At 44.4% G+C, this 19,678-nt stretch overlaps 1 protein-coding gene across 2 annotated transcripts in view; it reads right to left on the minus strand.

The window, feature by feature from the left end:
* Positions 1–19,678, minus strand: part of LOC125714579 (kelch-like protein 29) — a 158,980-nt gene that overhangs the window by 29,828 nt on the left and 109,474 nt on the right. For both annotated transcript variants that reach the window (XM_048985306.1, XM_048985305.1), the window contains 3 exons: positions 16,946–17,205; positions 6,893–7,091; positions 296–478 (listed from right to left, as the gene is read on the minus strand). In XM_048985306.1, the coding sequence (XP_048841263.1) occupies positions 296–478; positions 6,893–7,091; positions 16,946–17,205 (642 nt within the window). The remainder of the gene's footprint in view (positions 1–295; positions 479–6,892; positions 7,092–16,945; positions 17,206–19,678) is intronic.

Below are 19,678 nucleotides of genomic sequence, written 5' to 3' on the forward strand. Positions count from 1 at the left end.
TGAGTAGTGGGTGAGTGTGCCCTGTGATGGATTGGTATTCGCGCACGGCGTCAACGATCCGTGGTAGATTTTAAACCATGATACCCCCACACACTCATGACTAATTATATACTATTTTTCTGCCGTTAAACTTGGTAAAATGGGTTGGCTATGATTTTCTTGAACTTTAGACCGTGCGCTTTAGATTGGTAAAATAGGGCCCTTAAAGTCACTTCCTCCTGTTTGATAGCATATCCTTCTCTGGGGAAATGGGTGCCGATGCCCAGGTGGGACATGCTGGTGGAGGAGTGTTTACCTGACAGGTAGATGTTGTCCCCCGCCGAGATGACGCTGAAGAACTCGCGGTCGTAGAAAGGCAGGCTGGCCAGCGGGTACCACTTGTTGCTCTGCGGATTGAAGCAGGTGACGGCTGTCAGGGAGCGCTGGTTCATCCCAATGGCCTGACGGCCACCCACCAGCACAATCACCTCGGCCACTCCTGGGAGGGGGAGAGAGAGAGATCCAGAGCTGGAGAGACATGCACTGTGGCTCCCGGAATACGCACCCGGTGAGTCGGAGCGTTAATGCAGCATTTAATCACCCGCAGTGAGAAAGCAAGATTTTACCCTGGGCAGAGTGTGTGCCTGGACTGAATCATCTTCATTAATTACCGTCTGTCCCACTGAGGTCTTCAATCATTAATCAGACATTATATGGGCACCTTCATCAGCCTGGAATATCAATCACAGGCCAGTTTGATGCAGCTTTTCCGTGTCAGCGTCCAAAAAACAGCAAAAGGAGACGGCAGCCACTATAACACTTTATATCCGTGGCTTGTATAAAAATAACCTCGCCATTTAACATACACACACACACACACACACACACACACACACACGGTTATTCAGGCTTGGAGCAACGGTAAGGGAGCTGCGTATCTTCCCTTAAGCGGCAGCTCAACGCTCACAATCAATAAGCCTGAGCCCCCCCCGGCAGCAGCCTGAATTCCCGTCCCTCTGCCTGGGCTTTAGGGGCAAGTGGTTGGAATAAAGCGCAGGAGGAATAACGCAAGAAATAGAACAAAATAAATACTGCCTGGCTGCTAGCTTTTCCTTTGTTTTTTCCTCAGCCAGAGGACAAAGAGAGAGACAAGTTGTGACATAACTGCACACCGGCGAGCACCAGAAAGGCCAGTCAGTGTTTGTGTTAATTAATACCTGAGTCTTCAATTTTCAGACGGCCTCCAGCACCTCCATTCATACACTCACAAAAACAACATTAATGGAACGGATACTACAATAAAATGCAGCCAGTGAATATTTTCATAGTACATGTCAAAATAATTATTACTAGTTCAACTTAGATATACATAAATGGCACCCGACCGTGGTGGAGCAGTTTGTGTGCCTCTGTCTGATCCTAGGACCTATGTTGTTGGGGGGAACTCCCAAGGCAAACTGGTCCTAGGTTGGGGGGCCTATTCACATAGACCCCCATGATGAGTACAACAGAGAACAACATGACAAGGCCCAGACTGGGAAGACCTGTCTGGGAGAACTTTAACTCACGCCTTCGGCAGAACTTCTCCTGCATCCTAACGGAGTCAGGAGACATTAAGCCTGAATGGACAACGTTCTACGACTCCATTGCCGAAGCGGCTGTGCAGAGCTGTGACCGGTGGCAATCTCTGAACTTGGTGGTGGACACCAGCAGTAAAGGGAGCTGTCAGGCTGAAGAAGTAGGGCCTTCTGAGCTTGGTTAGCTTGTGGGACTCCTGAAGCAGCTGACAAGTACTGGCAGGCCAAGCGCGATTTGGCTTTGGCAGTTACTGAATCAAGAACTCAGGCGTGGGAGGAGTTCGGTGAGGCCATGAGGAAGGACTTTTGGTCGGCCTCGAAAAGATTCTGGCAAACTGTCAGGTGACTCAGGAGGGGGAAGCAAGGGATGGAGAACTGTCAGCCTAAAATGGGGATATAGTCAAGCAGAAGAAGGAGTATTTGAAGGAGCTCCTGAATCCCACTGATACACCTCCTTTTGAGGAAGTAGAGCTGGAAGACTCGGAGGAGGACGTACCCATCATGACGGATGAGGTCACAGAAGTCAAAAAACTCTTCAGTGGTAAGGCTCCGGCAGTGGATGAGATTGATGTTGTGGGGCTGTCTTGGCTGAAAAACCTGTTCAATATTGCACTGAGGTGGTAGTACCTTTGGACTGGCAGACTGGGGCTGTGGTCCAAATCTTTAAGAAAGGAGACTGAAGGATGTGTTCCAACTTCAGGGGGATCACACTCCTCAGCCTCCCTGGGAAGGGCTACTAGAGAGGTACTTGGTCAAACCTCAGCTCAAGGAGAACCAATGCGGATTCTTTGGCCACGGAACATCGAACCAGATCTTCACCCTCACAAGGAAACTAGAGGATTCGTGGGAGTTTGTCCAACCAGTCTACAAGTGTTTTGTGGACTTGGAAAAGGTGAATGAACGTGTCCCTCAGGGGGTCCTGAGATGACAGCATGAACTGGGGTGATTTGCAGCTGAATGTGAAGCGGCCATGATGAGGATCAGCACCTCCAAAGGCCCCCTATAGTCAGCATCCATTTAGCAGCAGATTATACCGCTATAATGCGCTCGCAACACTGTCCGATTGGTGCCAAATCACCACAAACAGACGTGCTGAAGAGCAGACACTCCTTTTTGTCACTGACAAACTGAATTCACTGCCGGTACAGTGGCTGCTTGCCGATTCAAAGGTGCTTTTAATAGCTTTCAACTGAACTACACACAGAAGGTTACACTATACCATCTTCTAGCACAATATCCTGGTCAGGATCACGGAGGAGGCAGCCTGGAGTCTATCCCAGGAAGCCCTGGATAGGAGGTTGGGATTATGCTATACTGAGACTCAGTACTGAGCATCTCAGGATCAGGGATAAGGGTCAGTCACATGCTACTACACACTTTCATGGTAATAAATAAATAGCGGCCAGCTGCTGCCCGGCCATTAAAACTGGCAGCTTTATTTACATGAAATATACTGGCTCTTTCTGGAGGTAAATGCCGTGGCGACAGCGGTCGGGGCATCAATCCGCGGACCGCCGCCGCGGAAACGACCCCGTCTCCAAGTGCTCACGGCTCATCGCCCCGCTGGGGCTCCCACCCAGCTCCGCCTTGGGTCCGTGGGCCCCCGCGTCCGCCACGCCCGCCGCGGGTGCAGTGAGACGGAGAAGCGGAATCGCGGCCCCAAGGCGGCCAGCCGCTGATCGCCGAGCTCCGCCAAGGGTCCGCCTGTCAGTCAGCCGCTGGCATGGTCACACACCCGACAGCCCACTTCTCTCTAAGCAAATAGGATGTTCCGGCACAGTAGGCAGCTGAAGGCCGCTCCCCGGCCGTGTCTTGGGTGGTGCCGTCGTCGGGAAACCGTCCCGCGTCAGAAACTCATTAGGGTATCAGCTGTCACTCAGAAGTTCTTATCGGCAATAACAGAAGTATTATTGCTGGTGTTTATTTTACAGAGTCATAGTTCTCTGGTGCACACGTAATGCCGTGCATTCTCTTAGCCAGAAACACCACTATCCCCCCCCCCCGGGGATCAGCTCCAACCGTGTTAATGCATCGTGACGAGAATCGGGGAAACCGGGTTTGCACGCCTAACAGGAGGTCTAATACCCCGCTGGGAGGGGGCGTCAGCCATTGGGGCAACTCTGTATGACAGCCACAGCCAGACAAGGAATTAGCATTTAGGGGCTGGCCGTAAGCGTGATGGGTGACAGCCGTGGACACGCTCGCAGGGGACGCTGGGTAATCTGAGCACACATGCTACCACACAGAAACATCATACCTGCCAAACGATTACCAATTGTCATGCTAACGTGATTAGCATTTCGCTATTTATAGCCCTGTTTTATCTTCATGATAAAAAGCACAGATGCGGCGCAGTTCTCATCGCTAACCTCGACTCATGTGGGTAAAAGTGATAAGACACTCAGCGTACAACAGGGGGTCCAGGTTGTTAATCCATTACAGAAAGCAGGGATTTGAAATATGCTTTGTCTCTGCAATGCCTCCTCAGCAAACTTCCTCGAAATCCCTGAATGTTACGAGACACGAAATAAGAAGGAAACCAGGCAGCAGTTGAAGCAGCTGAATGAAGCAAAAGGCATGAAATCCACAGTATGCTGCTAATTTTTAACGGATCAGTGTAAATCAAAGTAAACAAAAAATACATTTTACACTATAAACAAATCCTGAGCATTTCCAGCCTGACGTACAAAAAGCCAATAAGCCAAATAAAATAGGAAATTGCCCAGCTAATGGAAGCATGAGTTTTGCATTGACTAGTGGCGTTATATAATCCACCAATTTCATGCCAAACATACATGGTAGAGGGCAGCCCAGCATCTCAGTGGGTACAATAGTCTCACCACAGGGTTTGGGGTTCAAATCCCACCTTTGCTCTTTGTATATGGAGGCTGCAGGTTCTTTTATGTCGGCTCCCTTCAGATGGATATATTAATTCCACAAGATGGAGACACAATAAAATAATAATTTACCTCTGGCTAGGGACGTGTCCCTGTGCACTATCCGCCACAGTCACATGGTTTTCTGGTATCCCCACCTGATGTGTGAGGGTCCTGACAGCCAGTGACCCCCCCCCCCTCCTGCAGCTGCTCTTAACAGCCCCCATGCACCATTAAGATGGGGGTGAAGTCCCTACCCCCCCGGCGGGATCAGCCCCACATGCCTCAACCCCGCGCTGAGCTGGCACAGTGGTACCGCGGCTCTCACGGCCTGTGTAACCCCCACCCGCCCCACTTCTCATCCATTTTTCCGCTCGAGAGACCTTATCTGGTGGCGCAGGGGGGCTCTCTTCTGTGCGTGCCGGCCACGTTTACCCCTCCACACAAGTTGGGGTTAGTCTCTGAATGCCAGCGGCTAAAGCTTAAACAAGCGTCAGTGACTTTCGAGGAGCACGGGAAACTCACGGCTGACATTCCTCCCCCCCCAACCCGGATCGACACCCCCCCCCCCCCCCGCGGTGGCCTTGTGCGTGTGAGACGAGGCCACAGATGACAGTCGGCCAGATGGCCTAACGGCTAGAGCTTGTGTGTTCGGTGTTCGGAGCGGCGCAGCATCAAAGCGTGAGGGGACAGTCGCTGCTACAGGAGTGACCATCTCCAAGGATCTATGCAGCTACGCAGAAAACATAATAAAAATTTAACACTTTACAGATCAGAGCTGCACAGTAATAAAAGAAAAACTACCGGAGGCAGGACAGGCAGATGTGTAGCATTACACATACTACACAAAACCATTTTTATATAACAATAATGCATGTGTCCTAAACAACAGTCAATCAATCAAATAGGGTGTAACTCTCATCAGAATGTCACAGGTTCAAATCCCAGAGTCGGCCGAGTGATTTCACAGTTAGGCCCTTAGCCTCCTATTGCTGCAAGGACGGGCCAACCCTGCTTTTTCAAAAATGTACGTCGCTTTGGATATAAGTGTCTGCTAAATATGTAAATACGTTCCATGAAGTCCTTCCTGACACCCACAGGAGCAACAGATCCTCCGAAATGGCGCCCGGTGCTTGTAATATATTTTATAGTCAATAATTAAACATTTTATTGAGTCCTGAGGCTTGGCAGATAGAAGGAAATTATATTCAGATATCGGTTTACCATTTATAAAAGGCTTGTTTTGTCTAATAAATGTCAGATGATGTTGAAGAACGAACAGAATGGCAGAAATCCTCAAAAATAACCTCCAGACATTTACAAATATAATTTTTGTAATACTGCATTTATAATGGCGTATCTAGCCATCCTCTGAAATATGTACAAAAACAGCAACAATAGCTATTTATTGGGAGGTTGTCATGACACCCGCTCACTATATTTATTTATTTATATATATATTTATTTATTTTATTGAAGTTATTTAAGTATTTGTCATACACCTGCGTGTATCAGGCTACTATCTGCTGAATTTGGGGTCGCGACTGACAGCTGGACAGAGATAGGTGAGCGGTTCAGGCTTAAGCAGATAACGTCGGCTGATCTTCAGAAGGCCACAGAAGAAGGTGCACAGGGGCGAATAGACAATGAAAACAACACAGCCATCTATAGCCTTTCATCAACTGTTGCGTGACATTATTGAATTATAGACATGTATTGTTTTACACATAGTAATGTCATATTGAAACAGAAGACTTCTGCCAAAAGGGTTTGTGATTCTACATGAATTTTAAGCATCCTGTCATGCAAACTGGAAATGGATTTTAATATTTCCAGATATCTAAATGAATTTGGTGCAAAAAAAAACCCAAACTAAATGAATCAATGCAGTTAACATGAATTACATTAGCACAACAGGAGACATTCCAATTTCTACATTAATACAAAATTGTTCCTCGTCTAATGCGGCTACTGCTATGTAATCAGGAGTGACTAACGCTGCAGAACGGCGAAAAGTACAAGATAATAAAAGGTGAAATAAAATTTCACTCATCTCCTGGAGGGAACATTTCCACTGCCCATATGCATTACAGAAATAACTCCTGACACAAACTCCACGACACCCCTCCCCGAATAAAAACAGAAATAAATAAACAAACAGATAAATAATAAGTGTACAGGTAGGTACAGTGCAGGTGGTACAACAGCAGTATAAACATTTGTAGTAAACATGGAAGATTCCGGTGGACCCTGATGGGTCAAATAGGAACATGAGTTTCCTCCAAGCTACGGTAGCTGCATTTGGTATCATGGGCAGGGCATGGTTAACGCCACCAGGAGTAGCACTGCGTTAATTTGGTAGGGTGGCTTTTAATGACCTGACCAATTTGGCGTGGAGCCCAAGGCCGCTTCTATGGAGGGTGGCCGGCGAGGGAGCGGCGCAAACGCAGCGTGGCGTACCTGCGGACAGCCTGGGCCGGGTGCGGGGCGTCTGCATCTCCTGCCGTGCGTGGGGCAGCATGTGATAGCGCTTCGCTTCATTGACCAGGTCCCGGCAGGCCTCCGAGGACTTGATGAGCTCCTCGTTGTCGACGACATTCAGCAGGTAGCTGGGGTGGATGAAGGGCAACCGGACCACAGCCAACAACTCGGACACATGCTGAGAACAAGAAAATGAAGGGGGGGGGGGGGGGGGGGGGGGCAGGTAAGCTGTAGCTCGGATTGGCGCCCTCTAGGGGTACTCGTTTCACAGGTCTCTCTCACAAAGGTCACTTACTCTTGACAGTCAGCCACATGAGATGAAAACTTCACTGACTTCACTGGTAGGTGGCCCCAAGAGATAAACCCATAAATAAAATCAAGTCGTTATCCCTTATTGACGTGACCCGGACTTGGACTCACGAAAACGACCGAACGCCACTTGTCAGTTCGGTCTGAAAAGGTGTGAGGCGACTTTAACGTACCGCCTCCAATTTAGCGCGGTTGTTAAACTTACGTAATAAACTCCGAGTTCAATTACAGGGTAATTATACGCTAGCTGCCAGACCTTTATCTCTTCGGCGGGTGGGACGGTGGTAACTAGGAGACGGCTCGCTTAACAGGTAAGCAGTTCTGAACGCCGCTCTGCCCCGCTGGAGGGAGACGGTTGCTATGGTGATGGGCTCCGCTGCTGACTCACGGCTCGCTCGGGCCGCGTCGTCTGCCAGGCGTCCGGCTCACGGCATGTCAAGGAGGACGCGCGCGTGACGCAACCGCAATGCTTATCTTTTTATAACCGCTAGATGCACGTTTGTCAGCTCTCGGGGCTGTAAATGCGACCGCTGTGTCGTATTTACCGCTCACGTTCGCTGGCTGTAATTTATGCACTCTTTGGCTGCTCCGGGGATCAGGCTGACATTTCCTAAGCGGTCCCCAAAGAGGTGCCTTTCCCACTAAACACCTGGGTTTGCAGTTCATCACACACTGTGCACAGAATAAGGAGCGTAAGCAGTGCAAGTCCAATTAAACAGAAAAGGGTGCGAACAGTCGCTACTATAAAAACATACAACTGCACACATTTCATAGGAAAATTCAGCTTTTGTGATTGAATTTGGTTACTTTAGTTTGATATTGTTACCTTAGCTTAACCATTATGCAATACCCTTCCATCCATCCATCCATCCATCCATCCATCCAATCATTCATCTGCAATGACTTTTCCAGTACAGGCTTGTAGTCAACATAATATACAGAAGCCAAATGCATGTTTTTAGCCTTAAAAGACCAGATATATCTGGTATAACATGTCCTATATATGTCTAAATTGCCATATGACAAAAACCAGGGTATTCACTCTTAATTCTCACCAAATCTATCACTGTGACTTCAGGGGATGCTGGATCACCTTAGATAACATTACATCATACATATCACAGTATAAAAACAGCAGCATAAAATGTCAGGAGATACATCTAAATAGAGGAATATAAGAAATACCACACAGAACTATGACGGGGTGGTTCTGAATCGACGGTGTATCATTCTGGAAGACATAAGACAGTTCAGGTTAAACTAATGAACCAATGAATTCAAATGAACTCGTCCAATAGTCATCTCTGAATATAGTTCCTCTAGCTACAACATACAGACTGCAGTCAAGAGAAATCATAGCACAGTACCGACCATCGGCATCATTCTGCCTGTCCTGGGGTGACGCTCTTATTTTATTAGGGCTAAAAAGGGAAGCACTGCCACCCAAGATTACATCATAAATAATAAAATAACTTAATTTTTCCCACTGCAAGCTAAGAGTCAAAGAGGCCAAGCTATGTTGCATGAAACCCCTCCATTATCACCATAATCAGTACAGAGGTCAATTACGCATTAAAATTACCGAGAGAAACATGCACACATAAGCACCTGGTAACACAACAAACATTACAAAAGGCTGCAGGATCTCCTCCTTGCTAGCTACACCAGCATAAATCAGCCATAAACATCTGCAAGCGTGCATGTAGCTGGGGATAAATCATATTTGACTGACTGGTCACATAGACAAGCTGAAAGGTCGAAGGTCGCATGTGTCCATTAAGAGGTTTCTCCCCCCATGGCATCAGTGGGGCTGGGGGGGGGGGTCAGCCGCTCTGTTGCCATGACGCCTACGTGTCACACTGGTGCCTGCCTGACCTCCTAGCAACACATTATTCCAATATTACACTAACGTGTCTCCTGTTCCAGATGCTTCGCAGTCAGAAAATGTGTTTATCAACGGTGAGCAGCAAATGGTGAAGGAGCCGCGTCCAATGGCTGTGTGGACATTCATGCAGATCGACGATCACTCTGTACTTCGATGTCTTTACCTTATGCACAAGTTAAGGCAGGAAAAATTGCGTAAATTAACGCTTTACTATACGTAAATATGGAATAACATGCTCATGTGAATGCACTAGGTTCAATTGTTAAATCCTTCCATGCTAATTAGCAAGCATTGTTTTTTAAACATCCGTGCTGGTTGTGTCATTGCTAACACTAGAGCTATTGTTCCAATTATGTTATTACAACGCAAAACTGCAATTACACCAGCTATTTACCAAAACAACCAGCACTTTTATCAATCCAGCTGTTTTCCATAACTGCATGTATCGCAATGAATGTGGTGCTTCTCAGGAAGGGGGGAGTCCCCCCTCCCTCAAGAAAAGTATGGACATTTCCTAAATAAAAAATAGTATCAGGAATATAGAAAAGAGGAGAGCTTTTGGATTTTAGATGTTGTGGGGGAACCTGCCTGTATTTTCTTACTTTTTTCACAGATTGTTGTATGATAGGGCAACTCAAGTCACGGTCCTCAACATCCGAGCCCTGCTGATTTCCCAGCTTTCCTTTACCTGGGAGCCAGGTGTGAAGCCTCTGTGGCCAATCAGAATCAGTAATTATTAAACTAATTACTGAACACGTGGCCTGGATTTGGAATCGAGGGCCAGATTTGAAGAGCCGTATTCAGTGAACTTTGGTTTTGATCGTGATACAATCTTGGTACAGATCTGGTACAAACTTTGTGCCTTTGGACTGTGTTTGGTCAGAGAGTTAGCAAGGGAAGTGAACTGTATGCTTCGCATAATTATTGTACGTTATGTAGCTCACATCTTTTGTTACTCAGCAGGGTTCTATTTGCTGTTTTACTGCTAGCTCACCCTGGAGTTACTTGTGATCGTGGTGTGTGGTAAAACATATCGAAGACATATAGAAAACATGCTTTTCTTTGTGTTTCAGTCAGAATACTTGACTAGCAGCTCTTCTGCAATGCCCAGTACTTCTAGATATACAGGTGTCGTATTGTTGCGTTATTTAATTATTCATTACTTTCTTTTATTCGCCAGGAGATCCAATTCAGTGATCCTCAACAGATCTTAGCGCTCACCCTAAACATAAGTCGTGTATAATTGCAAAAAATATCAGATTTACTCTTATCAAGCATGCGAACCAGCCAAATGATCTTCCCCAAGAGGACACCACCCATCTGATGCTCGTGAGCCTCCGTATCCAAGTCTACATACAGCCTGCTGTGCTTGACGTGAACCCCAGGCACACGAAAACAAGATGTAAGAATGGGATGCCCAGCTCCGCTACAATTTGCCGGCCAAAACACAAGGGAAGGCCATCAAACGGCAGCAGAGCTCATTTCCGTCGGATTCATATTGATTTCCTCTCAGTTCACTCTCCCGATGAAGTCGGCATTCAGCTAAATAAACATAAGGTCACTACATCAATCTCTGTCGCTCCCTTTCTGGTTCATTGAAGCTAATCTTGCAAGGCCTCCTGCAGCCCAAATAGGCCCCGTGACTGGCTCCGGCCACTTTCCCAAAGTGCCCGAGTGTGATTTCCACGTACAGCAGATCGGAAAATAAACAGCTTTACACGACACATTAGGCGCGTCAGGGTCCGCCCGACGGTGCACAGAGAGCCGCTGTCTGCCGTTAATACTTGACCAGCCTGCGATAATCAAACGTGTCATGTAGAATTTAGTTTGTCTTCACGAAGGAACACGAGGAGTTTAGAAACACTTATCTTTTTTTCATGAGCGGGGTTATAAACTGCCTCCGCGAAATTAACTGGAGCAGGACCACGTTTGCATGCACTGTGCAGCATGGTTTATTATAACAGAAAAAGCCTCTGAAAAAATGGACGACAAACACGACAACTAAACAACCATAAACAAAACGTTCATTCAATTATCATGGCCTATTTTATTGTTTTGAATAATATGGCAGTGCTGATAAGACACAGGATTTGGAAGCATAGTGTAATGTGAGTTTTATTTAGCTATGAATAATATGTTCTATAAACAGAGTTCATTTTTCTCCGAGGGAGCACACTCCATCTAGATGCATAAAACACAGAACAACACTCAGCTATCTCTTCAATGCTAACGATACCTAATATTTTAAAACATTAAAATTCCTATGAATTATAAATCCACTGAAAAAACATCCCATATTTTCCCGTTTTTTTCACACTGTTTTCCCTTCCAAATACGAGATACCATGCTTCTCTCTCTGGACCAATGAGAATGTCACTCTCACCTTGCAGTTTGAGTGTCCGGATAACAAACATCACCCAATCAAAGAATAAAGAGCATCATTGAATGCGATTACATTTATCAGCAACCAGGACCAGATGTATCTTTTATAAATTAACACCTGCTAACACTCGCAAGACAGAAAGGGTTAATGATATGGCACACATATTGTGTGCGATTTCACTATTAAAAAAAAGAATCTTTATCTTTAATAAATATGTACCATGCCTAATATTACTGTATGAAAGTCTCATTAATGTGAATATATTTTCAATACATTCAAATAACATACACTTACATTTTTGCGTCTCAAAGTCTATTGATGTCGAGTGGTGCAACCATTTGAATAAATGAGCAGAGTAAGAAATCTCTTAAAACTGGTATTTAAGCTATTAAAAATAGGCATAATTGTACGTTTGAAACCTTTAGGCTCATTTAAAAAGTTACAAAATACTACGGTTTTAAAACCATACAAATAACTGAAAAACATCTGTCTGCCTATTTACCTAACCTATTGACTCAAATGTCAAGTGGAATATTCGGAAGAAGGGGGGGGTTTATTTAAAAGACATTTTAGAAAACAGTAGATCGGATTTCACATCATAAAGAAGACCCCAAGTGACCTTCATCGCCCATTAAAAAAGTTAGCAGATCTAACTCAAATATTGATTAAAAAAAAGACCATTTTCACTCATAGTTAGACTTCCACAGTTTGCAGGTCAAACACAACTGTTTGCTCAGGCGTCCAACCCATTGTCTATTTAATTTGAAATGAGCTTGATTGCACGTGGCGCAATTAATATGACTGCTAATAAATATGAAAAACAAATGAGAGTTAAAATCTGATGCATTGTAGACACTTAAATGGTTAAATTATGGAGGTTTTGATTTGAAAAAACATACTGTAAAATATTTTTTGGCTGCACCATCTGATATTTCTCGTTATTTTATGAGGATCTTATTTGTCATTCAACCGTAAGACGCCATCGTCACCCCAGTCATTCTGCTTACGGGTGTCATGTGAATCTTCAAAAGCAGAAACATAGTAGTTGTTTCTTTGTTCTATAAGGAATTGAACCAGCAGCGCAGAGTGAAAGAGTTTGCAGACCTGAAAGTTATTGTTGAAGGCAAAGAGTTTGAAGTCCACCAAAATGTTCTAGCTTCCTGCAGCTTGTATTTCAAGGACCTGGTTAAAAGGTTTGCTTTCCTCCAGCTGTCGATCGGCTCTGTTTTTTTGTAGGGTCCATTTGTGTCGCTTTTCTCCCTCCCCTCTCTTGCAGGTGTGTGAAGACTGAGGTTCCTGTCACAGGGCCAGTAGCCATTCCTTCGACCTTTTGAAATGAATGTATCTCAGTGTGGAAGGTCAACCTGTGTCGCACCTTCTCCTCCCAGTAGAGTGAATGATCAAATATGCATTTTAATGGGCTGGGAAAACGCTTCTGCTGCCGGCTGTGCTTTCGCAAGACGTGGGAACTTTCTGGAAGTTCCACCATAAATTGACACGTCAGGCTAATTGAGGATGGCGTTTCCTCTCCAAAAGTCATCCGGCTGCGGTTTTCCTCTAGACCGTCGGGTTGCAGTACCCAGAGGCCGAGCCGTTGATGTAATTTCAGAGAAAACACGACAGCGAGGCCGTACTAGTGTTTACAGCCTTGTGAAGCACTAGACGTAGTTGCCCTTGTGGGAGTGTTATGTATGCACACACACCACTGATGACGGGTCAAAGTCATCAGCATCCAAAGTAACTTCTCAGTATATTCCACTGATGATATCCAGTGTCAAACTGTTTGTATACTTGTCATGCTGCTAATATGCACGTTATCTGCTTTTATTGCACAGATCTGCTCTCATCCCCTCCTCCTCAGCTACTTGGGACTAAGCTCACGTTTTCATCATGGCTCATTAAAGTCTGAACCATACAGTTTATGTTTCAGCGAAGCTCTGCAACTTCCATTTTTCTGATGTTTCACTTGTTTTCCCTCTGGATTCTCTATATTAATTTTGTTAGCTTAACATTCCAGTCTGAGGACTGAATTTTAAATCTTTTAACGAGGGGACCACTTACATTAGCCGAGTTATTATGTTGCGTAAAAGTTTTATAAAAGGCAGCTGTGGAGAAGCAGGGAGATTTTCAGTAAATTTCCTTCTCAGTTGCTGTTGTGAAACAGAAGAGGCCTGGATTCAGGTCCTGCTATTTTTGTGCAGCCCTGAGTTAAAGCATTGCTTTCTGTCTTTAAAACCCTGAGTAACTCTGAATATCAGGATTCTGGTCACCCAGCAATCAGTGTGACTGGTGCTGCAGTCAGCAGAGAAGATGAAGCCCATGGCTACTTTACAGCTCCAACGCCAGCGCTGAAATGACACTTCAGTTTGTACGTTAGAATATTTTATTCAAGTTCCATCATACTCTCCTTTAAGGAGCATAGAGTCAGCTGATTATCCAGCACCTCTGTTGTTGAGGGTTTCAAACCAACGATCTTCTGATCCTTGATACAGAGGCCTAACCCACTGAGCCAAACTTCACCTCTGCGTGAGAAATTTGCTCCAAGAGGCTGTGAGTTGTCATATTAATGAATTAATGCTGAACCTTTCCACAGATGTGATTCTCTTTCAGTTTGCCTGGCCTATGGTCTGACAATATCACCTTTCAAAATGGAAATATTTTGTATTATTGTGCTGTGATTCAGATTAACTCAGGGTCTTCAGCGATTCAGGCTTTTTTGTCTGATTAACTTGGAGCATAAAATCAAGCAGCGACATTGTTTTAGTTGAAATTAGAAATATCTAGTATTTGTCTTTAAAGTATAATAAGTGTGACGCACCTTGATGTACTGATTTGCCCATTTAATTTTGGTGACAAAGGCGAAGGTGTATTATTTACCAAGTCAGGGTAAATTTGTGGGCATGGAAATCGCTGTGTGTTTTTATCGGTACGGATTTTACATTCAGGACACTTTCGTCTTTAAGTCCTGGGCTGGATCATCAAGCTTTCCTGGCCAAGTTACCTTAACATGTACGTTTTAATCTTCATAATAAGTGAATGGAAGACTGAGTCCACATTTCACAGCGCCACATCAATCACAGTTTGATAAGTTTTAACAATATCGTTCTGCTCTCTCCACTGAGAAAGCAAATTAGCTTTTAACAGGACAGCGATCACCTTTTCCACGCTGTTAATTTCTAATTAAATATTTTGATACAGCAGAACCACATATAAACATGATGGACACATTAATGAAAATTACCCAAAAATCTAAGTACATATACTATGGAAAAAAAAACTCCTTTTATTGTTGTGAGGTAACATTACTCTCCCTGTTTATCTTCCACCCACACAGAAGATGCTCCATCTTCCTCTGCGTTTAGATTAGATCCAGTTCTCCCATTAAATGCCACGTTTTCTCTGTGTAAATCAGATGGTATCTTCCGGATCACCAGATCACTGGCTTAACAGTGAAACAGAATTCAAATCTATACTGTCTGCACATTAATATTTGGCGGGTTTTAATATCAGAAAATGCCATACAGTTTCTAACGTGTTTAGGGTCTGAACCAAGCATTTTTATTGCCAAGCATTAATGTATAAGGAGATACACCCACTGAAACAAGGAAGAACAATAAAGGAATTAATAAACCTCACAACCACAACACAAAATTCAATTATCAAAGCGTCCTTTATGCTCATTTGTGCAGTAAGAGTATGCAGATTATTTTTTGTTTTATTAAGTTTTATTTTACCATATTTTAGCATATTGAACTTATTTTTGGATATTGCAGAACTAATAAACTAGTAAATGTACATATACACACACACACATAAGCGCACACACACACATATATATATATATATATATATATATATGTGTGTGTGTGTGTGTGTGTGTTTATTAGTTTATATATATATATATATGAAGGTTTCCTGACCCGAATGAACAGTTACAGGACAGAAGATCGGGTGGATGATTGTCAAATTGATAATATCATCCCAAACAAAACTCAACCCGTAAAACACCACCAAAATGAATAGTTATTACACCAATTTTATCTCATCATCCTTCCATCCATTTTCCATACTGACCTCCATCGCAGACGGGCTCCAAGCCTGGAATCCATCCCCCGAAAGAAAGTCATCCAGGGTTATTTCGAGACACCAATTTATCTGAACCACATATCTATGGATTGTGGTTCACAAGCACAGGGTGGAGAGGCAAACTCCATGCAAAACTGAACCCACAACCTACTGGAGTGTAACGTCATGGTGCCGCCTGCTAAGCTACCACCCCTCCCACTGGCTGTAAACCTCAGTGCACTGGCTCCCTCATCTCCCTCCCACAATTTGTTCTCCAGGCCACCCAGGATTCTGACCGTCACACCTTGCTGACATCTCCCACCTTCAAAGGAGCAGAGCTTATAATATGCTCCCTGTCATGTCCGCTCAGCTGAGATTTGGACCCATACATGCACTGAATACACTCTTACATGGTGTTTTACAGGACTGAGTCTGGGTCGAGGCTCTTCATTGCAGAGCTCCTACACCAAATACTTCCGGATCAGGGAGAGGTCACAAGGTCAGCTGATGGTAGCCGAGGTAATTTAGCCATGGGCGCAACAACTTAATTCTCACAAAGACTTTAGTTCCCATAGTTTAGTGGTGAAGATGTTTGCCTGACACCTGTAAAGCATCCAGGTCAAAACCAGGTGGAAAGAGGCATACATTTAGGGGTTAGGATGCTATGCCTGTGGTCAGATGGTTGCTGGTTCAAATCCCAGAAATTGGTATATTGATTTCATTGTTGGTTCCCTGAGCAGGACCCCAAACTCCCAATTGCTCATGGAATTTTCTTTAAAAAGCAGTGTCTGCACATTATATAAACTGCAAACCATGTTATCTACCCAGGAACAAGTGTAGCAATCCCATAACTCAGCCAAGAAGGTAAAATTAGTGTAACAAGTGCGTGTTCCAGTTAAATTAGTTATTAAGCTTGAGCAACCGTGACTATGCAATAAGTAATTAGGAAGAATATAGTTATCTTTAGTTTTAGTATGTGCACTCATTCAGGAAAAGACTAATTTGACTTTGATCAAAAATTGTGCCAAAAGTCAAGGTAGAAATGATTTGAATACCATAAAACAATACCTTTTAATGAGAGCCTCTTCTCTCTGTAGGGCTCATTTAATTACCTGCCTCGCCAACGGAGGAGAAAGCAAGGGGAGGAGAGAGACCGAACGACGCAAAACGCTGGGAAACCACGATCGCTGAATATCGATTCCACTGGAGCAAAATTCCTGAACTCAGAACAGTAGCGGAATCACAATGAGAGGAAAGTCCACTAGAACTGAAGGAGCTTTGCTGCATTTTTCATTCAAAATGGATTATATTATGCCCTAATGGTCTATGTTTAACATAAATGTAAATATATTTGGGTTAATTTGAAACATTCTGATAAAGGGCCGTTTACCTGCACCCTGCAGATGGGGTCCTTCTTGATCCACTTGATGACGGTCTCGTAAACCACCTCCTCGGCTTTGGTGTTCAGGCTGTCGTTGGATAGGTAGTTGACGAAGTCCTCCTTAGAGATGTTGAGGATCTCCTCCTGGGCAGCCACCTCAGGGAAGTTCTGCAGGGCGAAGGCTTTGGCCATGCTGTGCAGCTCCGTGCAGCACATCGCCTCGGCCATGGCCAGCACGCCCAGGCAGTTAGCCGCCGTCAGCTGCTTCTCTGCGGGGGACACGGGAGGCGGGTGTGTGAGTGTCGGAGGAGGGGGGTCATGTCTGCCTGCTGTGAGCAGAGCAAGGTCATCATTCAGATCCCGTGAGGGGTAAACGAGGAGAAGAATCAATTCAGGAAACTGACAGGGGGCCGCTAAGGGTCAAGACCCTTCTCTACCTACAGAAATGTCTCAAGACCCACCTGGAATCACCTCAACTAGGTCATCCAACCACTGTCCTGCTGTCTGCGCTGATCTCTCAAGTGTCTTGAATGCTCTAGTATCTTTGTACTTGTCTTAGATTTGAAGAGCTTCTCTTCTTAGGCTCTTGCCATGTTTTCTGTAACCTGTTGTTTTGCTCCTGCTGCAATACTGGTTGCACTTCTACCTGAGCATTCACCGGAGGCTCAGCCTAGCTACACTTAAGGCCAATCGACTCTTTGACAGCCGTACGCCTGCAGTGTTCCCTCTTCTTTGCCTGTATGAACAAGACGAGAGTACCTGCTGAATGAATCGATGTAAACGTAAATGTGTAAAGGCCGAGAAAGTCCTGCCCAGTGGAGAAGTTCTAATCGGCGCCTACTGGGTGACTTCATGTTAGATTTCATGGTATGTAAAGCAGCACAATGCATTCTGTGGCATGTTCTGTAATATGTATAGCAATAATATGCATGACGAAACACATAAGGTTTGCCAGCTTATTACTGTGGTGACAGAGCAAAGTTAAAAACATAATGTTTGGCGGGACGTGTGCAGCTCAGCAGGTTAGGATGTAGTGAATGTGATCAGAAGGTTGTCAGTTCAAATCCCAAGTTCACCACTACATCCTTGAACAAAGCCCTTAACTCCTAATGCTCTAGGAACTGTCAGACCCCACTTCTACAGTTGCGTGCTGCTTTAGATAAAAACATCTATTTAATGTAAATGTCTGAAACATAAGCAAGCCATAAGTGTTGAGCACAGTTAACTATAACGAAGGACTTTTATAATGGAACTTAGCATTACTAAGGAGATTGTTAAAAATAGCAATGAAACAGCAATATTATAAAGGGCCAGCGCTGCGTTTCCAGTCACCCCACACGCCTGCAGCCATGTCCAGGCTGAACAAGTCGAGCAGAGACGAATGGGGAAGAACTCTGTATTATTTGGTTTTTCCTACACAACATTAATCATACTGAGAAGCCTAAGCACATCCCCTCCCCTGCCCCCCCCACCGCATTCACAAATTTGACAAGGCGAAGGCGGACCCCTCCTGGCATGTTTGTATCTTTCTGTCTCTGCTTCCTTAATCTGCATGAAATGCGATTTCGCATGCAGACACCCGGCCCCGCAACCCAGTTCTGGTGCAATTTTGCGATTCGTGACGGAAACGGGGACCCTCACGCAGGCGACAGGAAAGCCCAAATCCAACAAGGAAAATTGGGATTTCTCACCTGAAGACTGCAGTTTGCATATAATAACGACAGCAGGTAGGACATGGAGCTGCTGGTGGGGTTGCTGATGTTGTACGAGGTGCTTAGCTGGACATGTCCATCTGTATAAAACGCTAAAAACTTACTTTCTATTAAACTTAAGCTTTAACTTCACTGTAAAATACATGGCATGCTATCAAAAAAGAGAGAGAAATATATATATATATATATATAATATCTCAATATATATGTATACAGTATATATGCATGTATGTGTGTGTGTGTATTATCCGTCCATCCATTTTCCAAACCGCTTATCCTACTGGGTCGCGGGTGTGTGTATTATATACAGTATATATACATATATACATACACGTGTATGATAACCCTAACACACACAGTTCTGTGTAAAGGTCTTAGGCAGCCAAGGAAAATGATGTTTAAATGACCTTTATGCTGATGTAAATCTATGCTATTATGCCTGTCAAAGTTTGTTAGCTTAGCCTTTTGAATACGTCTGCTAAAGTCACCCCAGTATTTGCAGCAACCATCCAATACACCCATGTAATTTTTTGACTCATCCACTAGCACATCTCATATGACTAATCAATACCTCGTTGACTTTTTTTTTAAACTAATTAAACAAATTAATTGAGTGATTGAGTGAAATTTAACGGATACATGGAATGGCTGTGGTGCCAATGAGGAGAGGAGTTTGGGAGCAGAAGCCGTGTTCATCTAGCCATCCAACAAGACATCAGTAAGTTTTCTGAAGAACAGAAGAAATGTTCTAATGCTAATGTTTGTTTTTTTATTCTGAGCTTTTAGCTTTCCTTTTTAAGACAGAGGTGGTCAATCTTATCCAGAAAGGGCCCCTGTGTATGTAGGTTTTCGCTGCAACTCCCTAATTAAATTACTAATTAGAGGACTGATTGGCTGAGTCCTCAAACTTGGATTATCCCAAAATCCTACACCGGTCGTTTGCCGATAAGATTCCCCCCCCCCCCCGGCCTAAGATACATATATCTCACAAGCATATTGTTTAGTGTCTTTCTTGATGTGGTATAATGAG

Source organism: Brienomyrus brachyistius, chromosome 19 (genome assembly GCF_023856365.1).
Source record: "Brienomyrus brachyistius isolate T26 chromosome 19, BBRACH_0.4, whole genome shotgun sequence".
Taxonomy (NCBI): Eukaryota; Metazoa; Chordata; class Actinopteri; order Osteoglossiformes; family Mormyridae; genus Brienomyrus; species Brienomyrus brachyistius.